This window comes from Drosophila willistoni (assembly GCF_018902025.1).
Source record: "Drosophila willistoni isolate 14030-0811.24 chromosome XL unlocalized genomic scaffold, UCI_dwil_1.1 Seg141, whole genome shotgun sequence".
In the NCBI taxonomy this organism is placed as follows: Eukaryota; Metazoa; Arthropoda; class Insecta; order Diptera; family Drosophilidae; genus Drosophila; species Drosophila willistoni.
Genome location: NW_025814052.1, coordinates 1,291,407 through 1,305,425, shown reverse-complemented (window position 1 = coordinate 1,305,425; position 14,019 = coordinate 1,291,407). Strand labels below are relative to the sequence as shown.

General features: G+C 37.5%; 2 protein-coding genes across 2 annotated transcripts; both read right to left on the bottom strand.

Annotated features, from left to right (window-relative positions):
• Window positions 1-2,357: 2,357 nt before the first annotated feature.
• LOC6648754 (tektin-3) lies at window positions 2,358-4,790 on the bottom strand. The gene is made up of 4 exons (XM_023179242.2): window positions 4,117-4,790; window positions 3,457-4,044; window positions 3,078-3,386; window positions 2,358-2,999 (listed from the first exon to the last, which is right to left on the bottom strand). The coding sequence occupies exons 1-4, from the start codon at window positions 4,542-4,544 to the stop codon at window positions 2,771-2,773; spliced, it is 1,554 nt and encodes a 517-aa protein (XP_023035010.1). The 5' UTR covers window positions 4,545-4,790; the 3' UTR covers window positions 2,358-2,770.
• Window positions 4,791-7,234: 2,444 nt separating this feature from the next.
• LOC6648753 (NFU1 iron-sulfur cluster scaffold homolog, mitochondrial) lies at window positions 7,235-8,440 on the bottom strand. Its single transcript, XM_002071040.4, has 3 exons — window positions 8,270-8,440; window positions 7,958-8,208; window positions 7,235-7,900 (listed from the first exon to the last, which is right to left on the bottom strand). Exons 1-3 carry the CDS (start codon window positions 8,359-8,361, stop codon window positions 7,359-7,361), a joined length of 885 nt encoding a protein of 294 aa, XP_002071076.2. The 5' UTR covers window positions 8,362-8,440; the 3' UTR covers window positions 7,235-7,358.
• Between the last annotated feature and the right edge of the window lie 5,579 nt (window positions 8,441-14,019).

The following is a 14,019-nucleotide window of genomic DNA, read 5'->3' as shown; positions in this document are numbered from 1 at the left end:
TAGCATCAAACAAAATGATACAGTTTATTTCATATTAATTCATTTATATTTTTGCTACATGAAACTAATGAAATTATTGCATACAATATGGGCATATACCAACACACACTCACATACATACATAGATGTATAACAGTAAAAACATAAAACCAAAACAAAAAAAAAGAAAAGTATCGGTGTTAAATGTTTTTTTCGTTTTATTAATTGTCAAGAGAAACTGAATAACAGTAAAAAGCAAATAAATATTTCCATCCACAAGCACAGTATGCAAGCAAAAACAAAAAAATAAAAGAAAAAACAAAACAAGAACAACCATTTTGTAGGTATTGAATACGAAACTTGACTGCATCCACATATATGCAAATGTATATGTATGTACATACCTACATACATAGACGTGTATGTATGTACAAAAGTGCAAATGGTAAAAAACCTAAAACAAAAAAAAAAAAAAGAAAATAAAAACAAAGCAAATTCAATTGGTGTATGAAAAGCAGAAAATTAACGTAAAACTACTTACAAAACAAAACACAACAAAAAAGAAAGCTAAAAATAGAAATATATACGTAACAAGAATCCTCTTTACCCTGACTACATTATATCCCGAAAAAAAGAGACACCCGTCCCTTAAAGCCACCTACATATAAAGAGAGCATAACCTATAAATATACAGGCGTTTTGCAACACTGACACGAACACACACATACCCAAATAAAATCCCAACAGGTAAATTTTGCGCACTGCACCCACTGCACGTCGTCTATCCTCTTGCTCTTTCTCTCCCTCTCTCTCTCTCTGTCTATCTTACGTTTTACATTATTGCTCGATGCACGATGTTTAGTCACACACACATACACACAGAGACACAACCACACCTACAATGTAAGCAAAAACTCAATTTGTTTTCTTTAAGCACAGAATTTCTATTAAAAACTAAGCATCTAACACATCCACGACCCACACACCCATGCGAACTTCTAATAAGTGTTTATATATATATATATACGGTAAAAAAAAAAATGGTAAAAATGAGCATAATTTTTTTGTCATAAATGGTAAAAAAAACAAAAAAAACAAAAAAAAAACTTACAACCAATTTTGATGTAACGGTAAACAGGAGCAAAGTTATTTGCAATAAGAGGTAACGGTATTGCGGGAGCCAAGTAAAGAATGAAGAAGAAGAAGAGTTGTTGTAGACACTGAAAGTTTGCTAAAGCGAAACAGCATATTATCTTTTCATTCTCACTCTCTCTCTCTCTCTCACTGTCTCCAATTTCAACCCAACTCTCCCCCACTCTCTCTCTCGCTTTCACTGTTTCTGCTTTACTTTTTTTTTGTTATTGTTTTTTGTTCTTTCCCCCCACCCTTAACAATTAAATTTAACGTTTCATTCAATTTGGCAGACCATTATTTTCGCATTAATACGACCAAAGAAATGACTTACTCAAATCTTGTAGCTGCCATTTAAAACAATTAATTAGCTTTTAACTTAGTTTGTAAACCTTTATTTTGAATACCGTTAACCGAAACTTAATTAACTTAACTACTTTATTTATTTCCCCATCTCTTCTTCTGTCTCTTTCTCTGTGTAACTCCAAACTGATTGAATTAATTGATTTTGAATTGAATTTGATTCTATATGAATATATATATATATACATATATATATATATACATATATGTATATACATACGTATATATTTTCTTAGTTTCTTATTTTATGCATTGAAATGGAACATTTACTTAAGTTTTTGTAAGAATTAGTAAATTATATGATGATAATGACGATGATGATAATGATAATGATGAGAAGATGAAGACAAAAGTGGAATAAGTGGAAAATTTGAAACAAAAATAAAAAAAAAAAACATACCAGTAAGAGACAAAAAAACCAAATGATAAACAAAGAAAAACAAAATGAGATCTTCAATGTGAAATAAAATGTACTTCTTTGAATTATTGGGGTCGTTTTTAATTTAAATATAATGAATGGATATTTGGAATTGCAGATTACAGAGGCATCACATTATTTTTGGTGACTTTAATTAAGAAGGTGCCCCTAACTAAAACATATTCGCCGATTCTTAATATAAACTCGAAAGGCACCTAAAAGTATACCATAGAAATTTGAAAAAAAAAATTCCAAATTTTTTACAAATTTTTTTTATGACCTCAGAATTGTCGGCCTGTGTTATCGAAAATGTCATCGAACTGACACTGTTTTAGTGTTGGAAATCAGATACAAAAGCAAAATAGTAACCCTTAGAGTCAGACTTTTTTTTGGAAAATACTATTTTACTTTAGGAATCAGATGGTGGGGTTTCCCTTAAGTAGTTGAAATTTAAAACTCAATTCAATTAATCCGATATACCATACATATATTTCCTAATGTGTCGATGTTTATAGTTTCAAATTAATTAATCCGATATACCATACATATATTTCCTGATGTGGCAATGTTCATAGTTTCAATTCAATTAATCCGATATATACCATACATATATTTCCTGATGTGTCGATGTTTATAGTTTCAATTCAATTAATCCGATATATACCATACATATATTTCCTGATGTGTCGATGTTTATAGTTTCAATTCAATTAATCCGATATATACCATACATATATTTCCTGATGTGGCGATGTTCATAGTTTCAATTCAATTAATCCGATATACCATACATATATTTCCTGATGTGGCAATGTTCATAGAGTTTTAAACAAACAAAATTCAACACAACTAACACATTGAAACAGTTGCAATTTGATATTAATAACGAATCAAATTGCTAACTGGAAACGATCGTCGAAGACTCATGCACTTCTCACGATCAATAAATAAGGCATTAACCTTATTACGCAAATCCACCTCAAGGGCACAACGAGTCTTGAGTAAATTCTGATGTGTGGCTTCAGTTTCCTGTAGCTTATGATGCAGTACATCGACAGTCCCTTGTATGTCCTGAACCTCTTGGACCAAACGTTCCTGTGCATGATCCCTATTTTGAAAGATTTTCAATAGTGGTGGTGGTGGTAGTAGTGGTGGTGGCTACAGGGATTAAGGCAATAGCACTTACTTGCATAATTCGAGACCCTCACGATGGGAACGCGCCTCCAGACGTGTCTGGGCCACTTTCAGGGGCATCGATTTATCCTGTATGGCCTTTTGCAGCAAAAATAGATGCTTCTCTAAATCGAAAAGCTCCTGCTGCACCTTCTGCAAATGCAATTGTACACGATTCTTGGCCTCGGCCATTTCCTGGGAACGTCGATCAAACGAATTATTGGTATTACTCCAATAATCCCACACAGTGGCGGCCACCGCATTGACAATATTCTGCGAATCACTGCGCAATTGCGATAATTTGGCACGCTCTGCTTGAGAACTGCAGAACCAGAGGAGTCAATAGGATGTGGTGGTGGATTGGAGAAGGATTGGCTGCAAACATTACTTACCGTCTTACATGCTCACTACTGGCCTGGGCCCATGACTCTTGGGTGCTAACAGATGGATCGTATTTCTCAATGCCGCCATAATAGGTAATGCCGCGACTATAATTATTCAACTGATGACACATGGAATCGATGCCCAATGAGGATTCCTTGTGCGAGACATCATCCTCAAGCAAATGCTGAGCCCCGCGGCAATCGAGCGCCTGTTTGGTGATCTTCTCATGAAGACCCTTGAGCCGATCACGTGATATACGCAAATTGTTGACCTCCACGAGCAGAGCCTTCTCGACAATGTCATGAACCTTCTCGGTACCCTGACGCGACTCCCTATGGAACAGGCATTCTTGGGCAATATGCAATGGTATCTCCAGATCCAATAATGCCTTGCCACATTGACGTTGCAGCTCATTGATATCGGACATCTCGGCAATAAGTTTCTCCAGTTCGGTGTTTAGCTCATTACGCCAAAATGTTAGATCCGTGATCCGTTCACCCAAACGACGGCCGGCATCACGTTGACCGGCAGTGGCCTTCTCATCGGATTCCCGCATTAAACGCACTGCATCGTTGCGCACTCGCTCCGACATGTGGCTGGGAATCCAAAAATGACGATGCAATGGATGGATGGAGGGCAGGATGTGGGCACATGTGGGGACAACTTACCGATTCATATTGGATTCCGAATATTTGGTCATATTATTATTATGCCATTCATTGTTCGTATAACGTGTATAGAGAGCCGCACGTGCCGCATGCTGGGGATTACGATCGAATCCTGTGACCAAATTGGGAAATATCATGCCATCCGTCTTCATGCCCGTGGGTAGAAAGCATTGTTTGGTCAACTGATTGGTCACCGGCTGTTCGGGTAGATGCTTCACTTGGATCAGCTCATAGGCCATTGCCGGACGCCAAGGATGTCGTGTGGTCGTCTCATATGCTGTGCCCACACGGGGCGGTATCGATGGCCCACTAATCGGCTCCATGCAGGGCGGTGCTCCTGCATGGCTCCATGGCTGTAATTGGGAATACATGACCGTCGATTGTGGTATATTTGTGGCTGTTGGGTCTGTATTATTTTGATGACTCATTGTGCAATGGAATTTTCACTCTGTGTGTGTGTGTGTCTCTGGGTGTACTTCGTGTGTGTCCTGTGGGAGGGAAGGACTTTCTGTGCGCGGTGCATACACTAATAATTTTCAACAACTTTGAATTTAGACTTTTTTTTCCGAATCACAAAAAAATTATATAAAACTAAACACAAAAATGTATAAGATTTGTATATAGAAATAAACTAGCAACTGATGTGTGCTGAACTAGCTTACGATTTAGACTGACTAGAATCTGGTCGGGAGCAACATCTATGAAAATTTCAAACGGACACGGCCTACTGGGATCCAAAAAAAAAAGAGAGAACTAAACTTTCATTTCGATTGGAAGTTAGTTGAGAAAACAACAAAGATATCGATTAAAACAAAAAAAAATCAGTTTTATCAAAGCAAAAGTTATAATTCTAAATATTCAACTATTGACAGGATCAAGGAGCTGAAACACAAAGAGCAAATGTTTTAGTTAGCAGATAAAAAAAAAAAAGAAGGAAAGAAAACAATAGAAAAACCAGCAAAATAGAAGTAAAAAGAATCATCAATGAATTGTGGAAAATTTGTACTATATTCAGAGGCGTAGACAGGTGTAGACAGGCGTCCGTTGCCCCCTCCCCAATATCTTTCAATTTTTTATTAAGAACTCTTTTTACTTGTTGGTAGTTAGTTGTGATTTTCTCGGCTTCAAAGTAACTTAAAGAAAACATTTTTATACCCTTGCAGAGGGTATTATAAAATTATCCGGGAAAAATAAAGTATGAAAACCATCAGGATCGGACCATTATATAATATAGCTCTAGAAGAAACATTTTCATAAAAATTGGAGTATCGCTATGAAATTTACATATATGATAATATTGGAAATAAAACCCCAGATCCCAAAATTTGAATGTGATCGGATAAATATAACACAAGTTACAGTCAATATAATAATCGGCTCTGCTCCCAGCTCTGCCGGCAGCGCTGCTTGCTGTCTACTGCGTCTTTCGTCATCAACAGAGTACATCATACACACACAGACGCAACGCTGCATAGCATAAACTGTATGTGTATGCGTGCGTTGCCTTGGGAATGAGGGAAGAAGAAGAACAAATTGTAAAATAGAGAGTAAAATTGTTTTCTTGGTATATTGATGAATTGAGTTGCCGAAAACAAATTTTGAACATGTAAAATTATTATTACCAAGGACGCAAGGGTATAAAAACTTCGGCATAGCCGATGTTAGCTTCTTTGATATTTTTTTTTAGTAATTTGTTAGTTATTATTTATATATTGGATTATGAACTGTAAATGTGATCATCTCAGCTGTCGGTCTTTTATTTCATTTTCGTTTAAGAAGTTTTTGCTAAAATCTTAAATATTACAGATATAACTTTAAATTCATTGAAAAACTTCTTCTAACAAAACTAAAATAAACTGACGAGGTCGTTTCACAACACTAATTTATACTTAAGTACTTGTCTTTTCCTCCTACTACGAAAGAAAGTAAATTGAATTTACCGTCGAACGATATGTTTTTCCTTAAAATAAATATTAGATCGTTCGGGTAAATGTTAGATCGATTAGAAGCTTAGAAAATCACAACTTAAGTCAGAAAACTGAAAGCATCATAAATTCGTGACCAGCACTGTAAATATTTTTGACATACATAGATGTACACGAGGGGAATATTCTGAGGGTCTCAACACATTTCTGATTTAATTTTCTACTCTTTGTCTGATCTTTCCTAATGCCCAAATGCCCAAACTAAAAATTTCTTAATATTTAGGTTGAAAATTTTGCATTAGCAACAATATAGCAATGGATCCATGATTGGATGATTTTTGAGACAAATTCCCTTCCTTTCTGCACTTTTCTTTTCAAGAATTATTCTAGCTTAAGTAATTTTTCGACTAGATTAACAAAAATCATGATTTTGTAAAGGGATTTATGATAGAATTTGAGCGTTTTTAAAGCCTTTGCCAGGGACTCCCAGGACACATAAGACTTTGGACTTTTTTAAGGCAGATTTTGTTATTGTTTTTGGTTTTTTTTTTTTTTTGTGCTTTTGCAAGTGCTTAAAAATGAATGAATGAATGATTCGAGATGATACTAATTGGCTTCTACATAGGATTCCATTAGATTGCGATGATCCTTGCGCTCGTTGTACTCATTCATGTCCGCTGTGGGCCATTTATCCAATAGATTATCCTTGACCAGACGATGATCGAATATGCGATTTTCAAGAAATGAGTGCTTATGGAATTTGGTGACCTCTTGACCTTTGAGTGGTGCCATTGCAAATTGCACTTTACACAATTCTTTTTCTCTTTCTTCTTCTCTTTCACTAGAAGCACTCACAATCGGTACACTGGAACGCAACAAAACGTTTTTAAGCGTTTCGGGTGCCTTTTGCTGTGGATTCGGATAACGTTGACTCAAATAATGATCTTCGTTGGCCCAACAGAGCATGGAGAGTTCAATATATAGAAGACTATTGGCTACGAAATGCCTCTACAGATTGCCAACAACTGGAAATGCAGGTCGTCGTCGTCGTCGTCGTCGTAAGGGACTAATACTAGTTAGTTAGTATTGATTAAACTTGGTAACTTTGGTAGCCCGTGTTTTGTTTACAATCAATGGCATTGACCCATGGTAACCCCTCATCAAGAGTCTAGGCAACTAGGATACATAGAAACTATATGTATAACAAGCCGAAGATGCTCATTGCTTCGATTTATTTACTTAGGCGCTAACATTAGGCAACAACAAATAGTCAAACATTATAATTAGAGAGAAAAAAAAAAAGAATAATTTTCATTACTAATTTGCAGGACCACCGCCTATACCCACGGGTGCGGTACTCGATGTATCCTTTTGCTTTAGATTCCTTTCGAAACGTTCGAATTCTTTATCCGCCATTTTGTCAGCCTCATCAAAGACCTGCTCAACGGATTCCACTTCGGGTATATAGAATTGCAGCATATTCTGTACACCATTCTTCAATGTTACTATAGAACTGGGGCACGAGGAGCAGGAACCCTGCATCTTTAGCTTGACAACGCCATTGTCATAGCTCATAAAGACAATATCGCCACCATCTTCTTGGACAGTGGGTCGTATACGTGTATCAAGTAGCTCCTTGATCATCATTACGGTTTCATCATCATCTTCGAGTATCTCGGTATCCGCATTGTTGCGTGCCTCATGCAGAATGGGCAGACCGCTGGCAAAGAAGTCCATTATGACGGCAAATACCTCGGGCTTGATGAGGCCCCATTCGGCGGCCTCCTCTTTGGAGATGGTTATAAAATCGGAACCAAAGAACACGGATCGGACACCCTCAACGCGAAATAGTAATTTGGCTGAAATGAAATTGATTTTAATTGAGAGAAATCATTCTTGGGTTTCTTGAAACTTACCCAATGGACTGCAATGTGCAGCTGCAACGCTCGGAAAATCGTATGTGTTACCCTTGCCAAGTACTTCGACGCCGGGTAAGAATTTCAAGCTCTCTGGATTTGGAGTATCCTGAGTTTGTATAAACATTGTACGTTTGCCCATTATAAGCATAAGAGAAGGAGTACTGGGAGTGGACACATGAATTGCTGATGATTGCGCCACAGATGATGTCAGATGGACAAATCCCCGGCTGCTTGTGGCATGTTGATAACTGATGATTGGGATGAATTTTTTAAGGCGATCTAGGTAACCAAATTGTAAATGCAACTTACACTTGCGGCACGGCACGGCTGGTTAAGCGGGTGTTACGCAAAAATCCGCCTTTTGCATAGGATATCAATTTAGCCATTTGACAATTCGACATTATTGAGGGATTGTGTTTTATTTTACTTGATGCCTGTAACGTTTTGTTTTCAGCTGATTATACAATAGTGTTGGAAAATAAAAACGGAAATTTGTCATTAGTTTGGCTGCAGAGATGGCGCCACAGTTACAACAGACCATTCAACATTATGGCAACTCTATGAAATCTCACATATAGATGTCGCCAGTGTGTAGTCTTATTGGCAGTTTTATTTCAAAATGGAAAATTGTACAAAATATGGACGTTTTCTAGCAACAACAACTATGATCACATCGTTTTGATATATCACAGGGAAATGTTTTATGCTTTCGATTTTACAACTGAACCATTTCGAGTGCTAAAAATTTGCATAACGACGAAGCCTTCAGTTGTGTCGTCGCTGCCATTACGCTTTTTCTTTTATTGTTGTCGTTGACATATGATATCGGCCTATATATGAATAGATACATACATATGTACATATGTATATATGTATGCAAACATTTACACACTTACACTTTACACTTACTCCTTTCGTCTATCTCATTTACTTCGCCCCAAAAGAATGGCACAACCGTTATTTGCCATGTGTAAACAGAAATTGCAGTGCGCGTGGGTTGTTTGCACGAGATATATATATGTATGTACATATGTATGTGTGTATGCAATGGTGAGATGCAGGAAGATGTAGAAAGAGAGTAAAGACATGGACGTAGTTTGGGAATACTAACAATAACATGTACCATACATACATACATACATACATACACTTATGAATAGAAATAGGGATTCAAAACCCTGCAGTACGCGTCTGCGGAGACTCTCCGTCGAGTTTGCGGGGACATGTCCGCTGTCTTGGGGGACATAGCGGCGACACGCTCATTTAAGTTGCGGCGACATTTAACATTAGATGACCTAGCAATAAGGACAATCGGGACAACTGAGCGACAACATCGACGGTATGTCCGCGGATGGTTTTTCGAAAATGTTTTGAGGGACATTTGCAAAGAAATTTCCTCTGAACGTCGACGGTACGTCGGCAGGTCTTCTTTGCGTTCGTGTCAGAGGACGTTCCAGCGACATTTGCTTTCAATGTCGACCGTTGATCGATGGATTTTCTTTGCATGCGCGTCAGAGGACGTTCCATCGACAATTGCGTTGAATGTCGACCGTTGATCGATGGATTTTGTTTGCATGCGGTTCAGAGGACGTTCCATCGACAATTGCGTTGAATGTCGATAGTGTTGTCCATACAAAAATAAAAAACAAAATACAAATTTTCTTTGGTCTTTGCTTGTCGACGCCGGCAGAATTAAATTCTGCCGACGGCGGTATAGTCGACGATGCGGCGACATTGTCGACCGGGGACATTTGGTACTGGAGGGAAGATATTCGAAATGTGTGTGTAAATGTGGAGAGTTGCTTATACATACATAAGTCGATATTTAAGAGATTATGAATAGAATAAATTGAAGAGACTGAAACACATTGACACTAAGGTACTCAGAGTAATCTCAATCTTCAAAATTATCAGAGTTTTTCAATGATTCAGTCACTTGACTATATTCATTTGCCATATACTCATTATTTTTCAATGATTCAGACAGATTACATCCTTTCGTTCACTTTTTAATATGAATATTCATAATACTTTGAGTTTTTGACTGATTTAATCATTCGATTACATTCGGTCTGTCAATATTTCGAGTACTTGGAATTGAATACTGTTTTTCATACATTTAAATACTTTAAATTTACACTTAGTAGTTTGAACTTTCATTCATTCAGTAATGTTTAATTGAACTTTCTATAAATTCATCGAAATGAATAGTATTCAAATGGTATACTGTTAAATAAGTTCTATCGTACTCGAATATGACTATCATCAATTCTGTTAGTACTTAGAGTAACTAAAGTATTGAATGAATTCGTTCTAACATTTTCCTTATTCAAATCCAAGAAGCCTAGAAATCTCACTATAAGAATTAGGCTAAAGTATAGAAATAAAAACGACAAATTAGAGAAAGAGATGAAAAGAGAGAGGAAGTGAGAGGGTGGCATAGATGATTGGGGCTTTGGTCATTTTGGAAAATACATGTGCTAAAGTGGTCGGGCACAACCTCGGGTCAATTAATCATACTTTAAGCAACAAACAAAACACATGCATAAACACATTCATAATAATAATAATAATAATAATAATAATTCAGCATATCGGACAGTAGGAAAGGTCCAAATGAAGGTGGTGCTGCCCATCCATAGACGATACCAACGTTTTGTATTAAAAGTCAGGGTCAAAGTGTGGCCATTGTATATATTTGTGAGGAGGCGGGGCCACCTGGATGGTTAAGGCTGAAGGGGTTCGTGGGGGAGAAGCGTAACGTAGTTTTCTGTTGTTGTTGAAAATAACAATAAACAAAATATGAATGGCATGGCAAATGTAACAGGCACACAACATTTTTCCTCACATAAAGATGCTCAATCACCGACTTTAAGACACTCTTTCAACCACTCTACATTAACTCAATTGTAATCAATCAAAATCAGCGGATGACAGGTAACCAGTTCCAAGCACTGAAATCGAATAGTTTAGCGTAGTCAACCAATTCTTCTTATCTTTTCTGGTGAAGTTTTCGAGCGAATCCTTTTTTTTTCAAGTGCATTAAAAGCCAAACTCAAAAATATGGCCTGTTTATGGGAGGGGAACCGGTTAAATTGTCGCAGAACCTGACTCAATATACATACATATGTATGTATGTATGTACATATATTTCTACAAATCGAAGTGACCTTTTCGAAGAATTACAGTGTATTGAAAGTCATCTCCTCTGAACGTCGTCGTCGTCGTCGTCGTCGTCGTGGTCGGCGCCGTCTTCTTCTTCTGGGGGTCGCCCAACGACAACAATGGCCGGCAATTGTATTGCGGCGTCAACGACGATGACGCGGCGGCTATGTTTGTGGTTGCCCCCCTACTCAACAAACCCCTGCACCAGCACCAGCACCACCACCACGTCCCCTTGCCCATCGGCACCGCTCCCCTACGTTGTACTCTCAACCACATTTCCCCCTTTTAATCACTACCATTCGCCAAAAGTATCAAGTAATAGGAGGAAAGAGAGCGGGGAAAACCAGCAAGAGGGGTTACTTTTGGCGCGCGGATCGCAGTTTGAGCAGCAAATGCCGTTCCCTACCTCTCTCCATCGCTATCTCCGATGCCGTAGCCGTCACCCCACTTCGGCCATTCGTTGTCGACGATCTTTGTACACGTTTTCATTATCATTTATGTAGCTGTATCTGTGTATTTGCCCAGAGTAACTCTTTCAACTTGTTGCTAAAAATATGCAAGACAGTAAAAACCGGTTCCTTTTTAAAAGAGAAGAAAATAATAAAAAAAAACCAACTTGCTTGGCATGTTGTTGCTGTTGCTGGGTGCCAGTCGCCACCGCTGAACAACTGGCCGAAAGGGTAGGAGGATATTGAGAAGAGGGAAAGAAATAACGAACTGGAACTGTGACTTGCTTGAGTTGTTTCAATCCCTCGTCAACGGGGCGACGGGTAGATGTGTTCCAAGCGACAATCCATGCACAACAACAACGAAAAAAAAGAATATTCTATATGTCACATGCATATCTAGATAGAAGCACCGACTTTAAAATACCCTAACATACCTACCATTAAGCTGAGGGAAATCATCCCTAGTGATACGTTAAAAGCTTTAAGAAGAATTCTTTAAGAAAGCGCATTGAAAGTCCTAGGCAATGAGAATCGTTCGGTAATATTGGATATCCAGGACAAAATGAAACGTAAGGGACACAGTCGTGGCATCTGCCATTCCCCCTCCTGCTTAACAGACCACAGAACTCCTAACCTCAAAAAATTGCCCTTATAAAGATACATAACTAGAATCCATTTTTGATTTAATTTCACTATTTGGTTTACAAGACTTACTTGAAATATCACTCTTGATCAAGAATATATGTATACCTTTAGCGTCTGCTTTAGCTACAACAGGGTATCTAGAGAATTATAAAAAGTAAATAATTATAATAAATAAACGCCAACACGTAATACAAGACGTTGTTGCGGCTAGATCGTTATACCGCATCTAGGAGTAAAGGTTGGTTGATGAAGAGTGGAGCGGAGCAGAGAAGAGAGATGCTGCTGCTGCCGACAACGATTACGCTTGGCCCCAAAAAACCGGCAAGCCAAGGAGATGGGGGAGGGCAGGCGGGGGACCCCCAAAGTGAGCTACTTTGCGCTTAGTCGGCTTCGCTTTCTTTCTCTCGCTTCCTCTATCTCCTTGTCTATCTCTCTTTCTCCCTCGCTTGTTTATCAATTAAGGTTAGGTTTTATTTTCTCATTCTTTGTTGTTTGTTTTTTTTTTTCATCGTTGTTGTTGCTTTTGTTGTTTTCTTGATATGACAACTGCAAATGGCTTAACTGTGAATTTTTACTCATGGATAGCGTGGTGGATTGGGGGGGAGAGAATTTGCGGTGTCAGTTGCTTCTATGATAAGACCGATCTACTAGGCGATAATAAAAAGTTTAAATAAAACACATCAACAAAAATTAACAACAAAGCTCAAAATGATAATGCATGCAGCTATAGTAAGTTAGATAGTGGTCCGAGAGTGAGAGATTAGAGAAAGAGAGGGAGAGGGATACATATGTATGTATGTACATACATACATACATATTTGCTAAACTAGGGGAATCCACAAAAATATATGTATGTATGTATGTACATACATCTGTATATTTAACCGATGTCGTAATTCTTATTTCATCTAAGGAAATCTTTGGTTATGTAGTATCTCTTTGAATTATTCCATTTTTGTTTACTCTTCTTTAAAAAAAAGAGTTTCGGTTTGCTAAAACTTTGGTAGAAAGGACCTTGCACAGTGACTGCCACCTTGACCTGTGTACAAAAAAAATTGTCCGGGTTTTCACTAATTTTCTATACTCCCTATGGAATCCCATGGATTAGCCAATGAAATCAAGAGCAATAAAATAAATTTTACTACTTAAAAATTACTACATATGTAAATAGCTAAACAATGTTGAAAAGTTTTTTATTCTAAAATAAAATCGTCATAATTTGTATACATGTAATATTTATAGATAATGCCTGAAAAAACTCATGAGAAACTTCAAAATTTTTGATTTGCATCTTCAAGTTACACCACCCGCTGCCTCAGTTTCAATCCTATTCCACGTCACGCATACATCCATGCATACATACATACATAGATACAAATCTAAACGTAAATGTATGTTTATATGTATGTACATACATATGTACATATAGGGAGAGACGGATAAGAGAATAAAAAAAAAACAAATTTGCAGTCCACACTCATTCCACTGCTTCTTGTGCTTTCATTTTATTTTGTTGTTGTTGCGTTTTTTCTGTTCTGTTTTTTTTTTATTATTATTATTCTTGTTATTTTTATTTTGTATTTCTTCTTCTACTTTTGCTTTTGCCTTTTGCTTTATTTATTTCGACTGGTTGATGCGTTCGCTCTCTCTCCTTTTCCCACGATGAAATCCCCGTTCACTGTCTCGCTCGCACGCCAACAACCAGTCAAGCGGCTCACAGTCAGTCTGAACGGCTGAACGTCTGTCCGTTTGTCTCTTTTGCGTATGTACATACAAATATACGTACGTATGTATGTACAT

Bases quoted from the DNA above. Each gene is read 5' to 3' on its own strand.
- LOC6648754 (XM_023179242.2), bottom strand. From the start codon at position 4,544: ATGAGTCATCAAAATAATACAGACCCAACAGCCACAAATATACCACAA. The intron at 4,045-4,116 runs GTAAGTTGTCCC...TTGGATTCCCAG, and splicing joins TCGGAATCCAATATGAATCG to CCACATGTCGGAGCGAGTGC. The intron at 3,387-3,456 runs GTAAGTAATGTT...CTGGTTCTGCAG, and splicing joins AGTAGTGAGCATGTAAGACG to TTCTCAAGCAGAGCGTGCCA.
- LOC6648753 (XM_002071040.4), bottom strand. From the start codon at position 8,361: ATGTCGAATTGTCAAATGGCTAAATTGATATCCTATGCAAAAGGCGGA. The intron at 8,209-8,269 runs GTAAGTTGCATT...CCCAATCATCAG, and splicing joins AGCCGTGCCGTGCCGCAAGT to TTATCAACATGCCACAAGCA. The intron at 7,901-7,957 runs GTAAGTTTCAAG...ATTTCATTTCAG, and splicing joins TGCACATTGCAGTCCATTGG to CCAAATTACTATTTCGCGTT.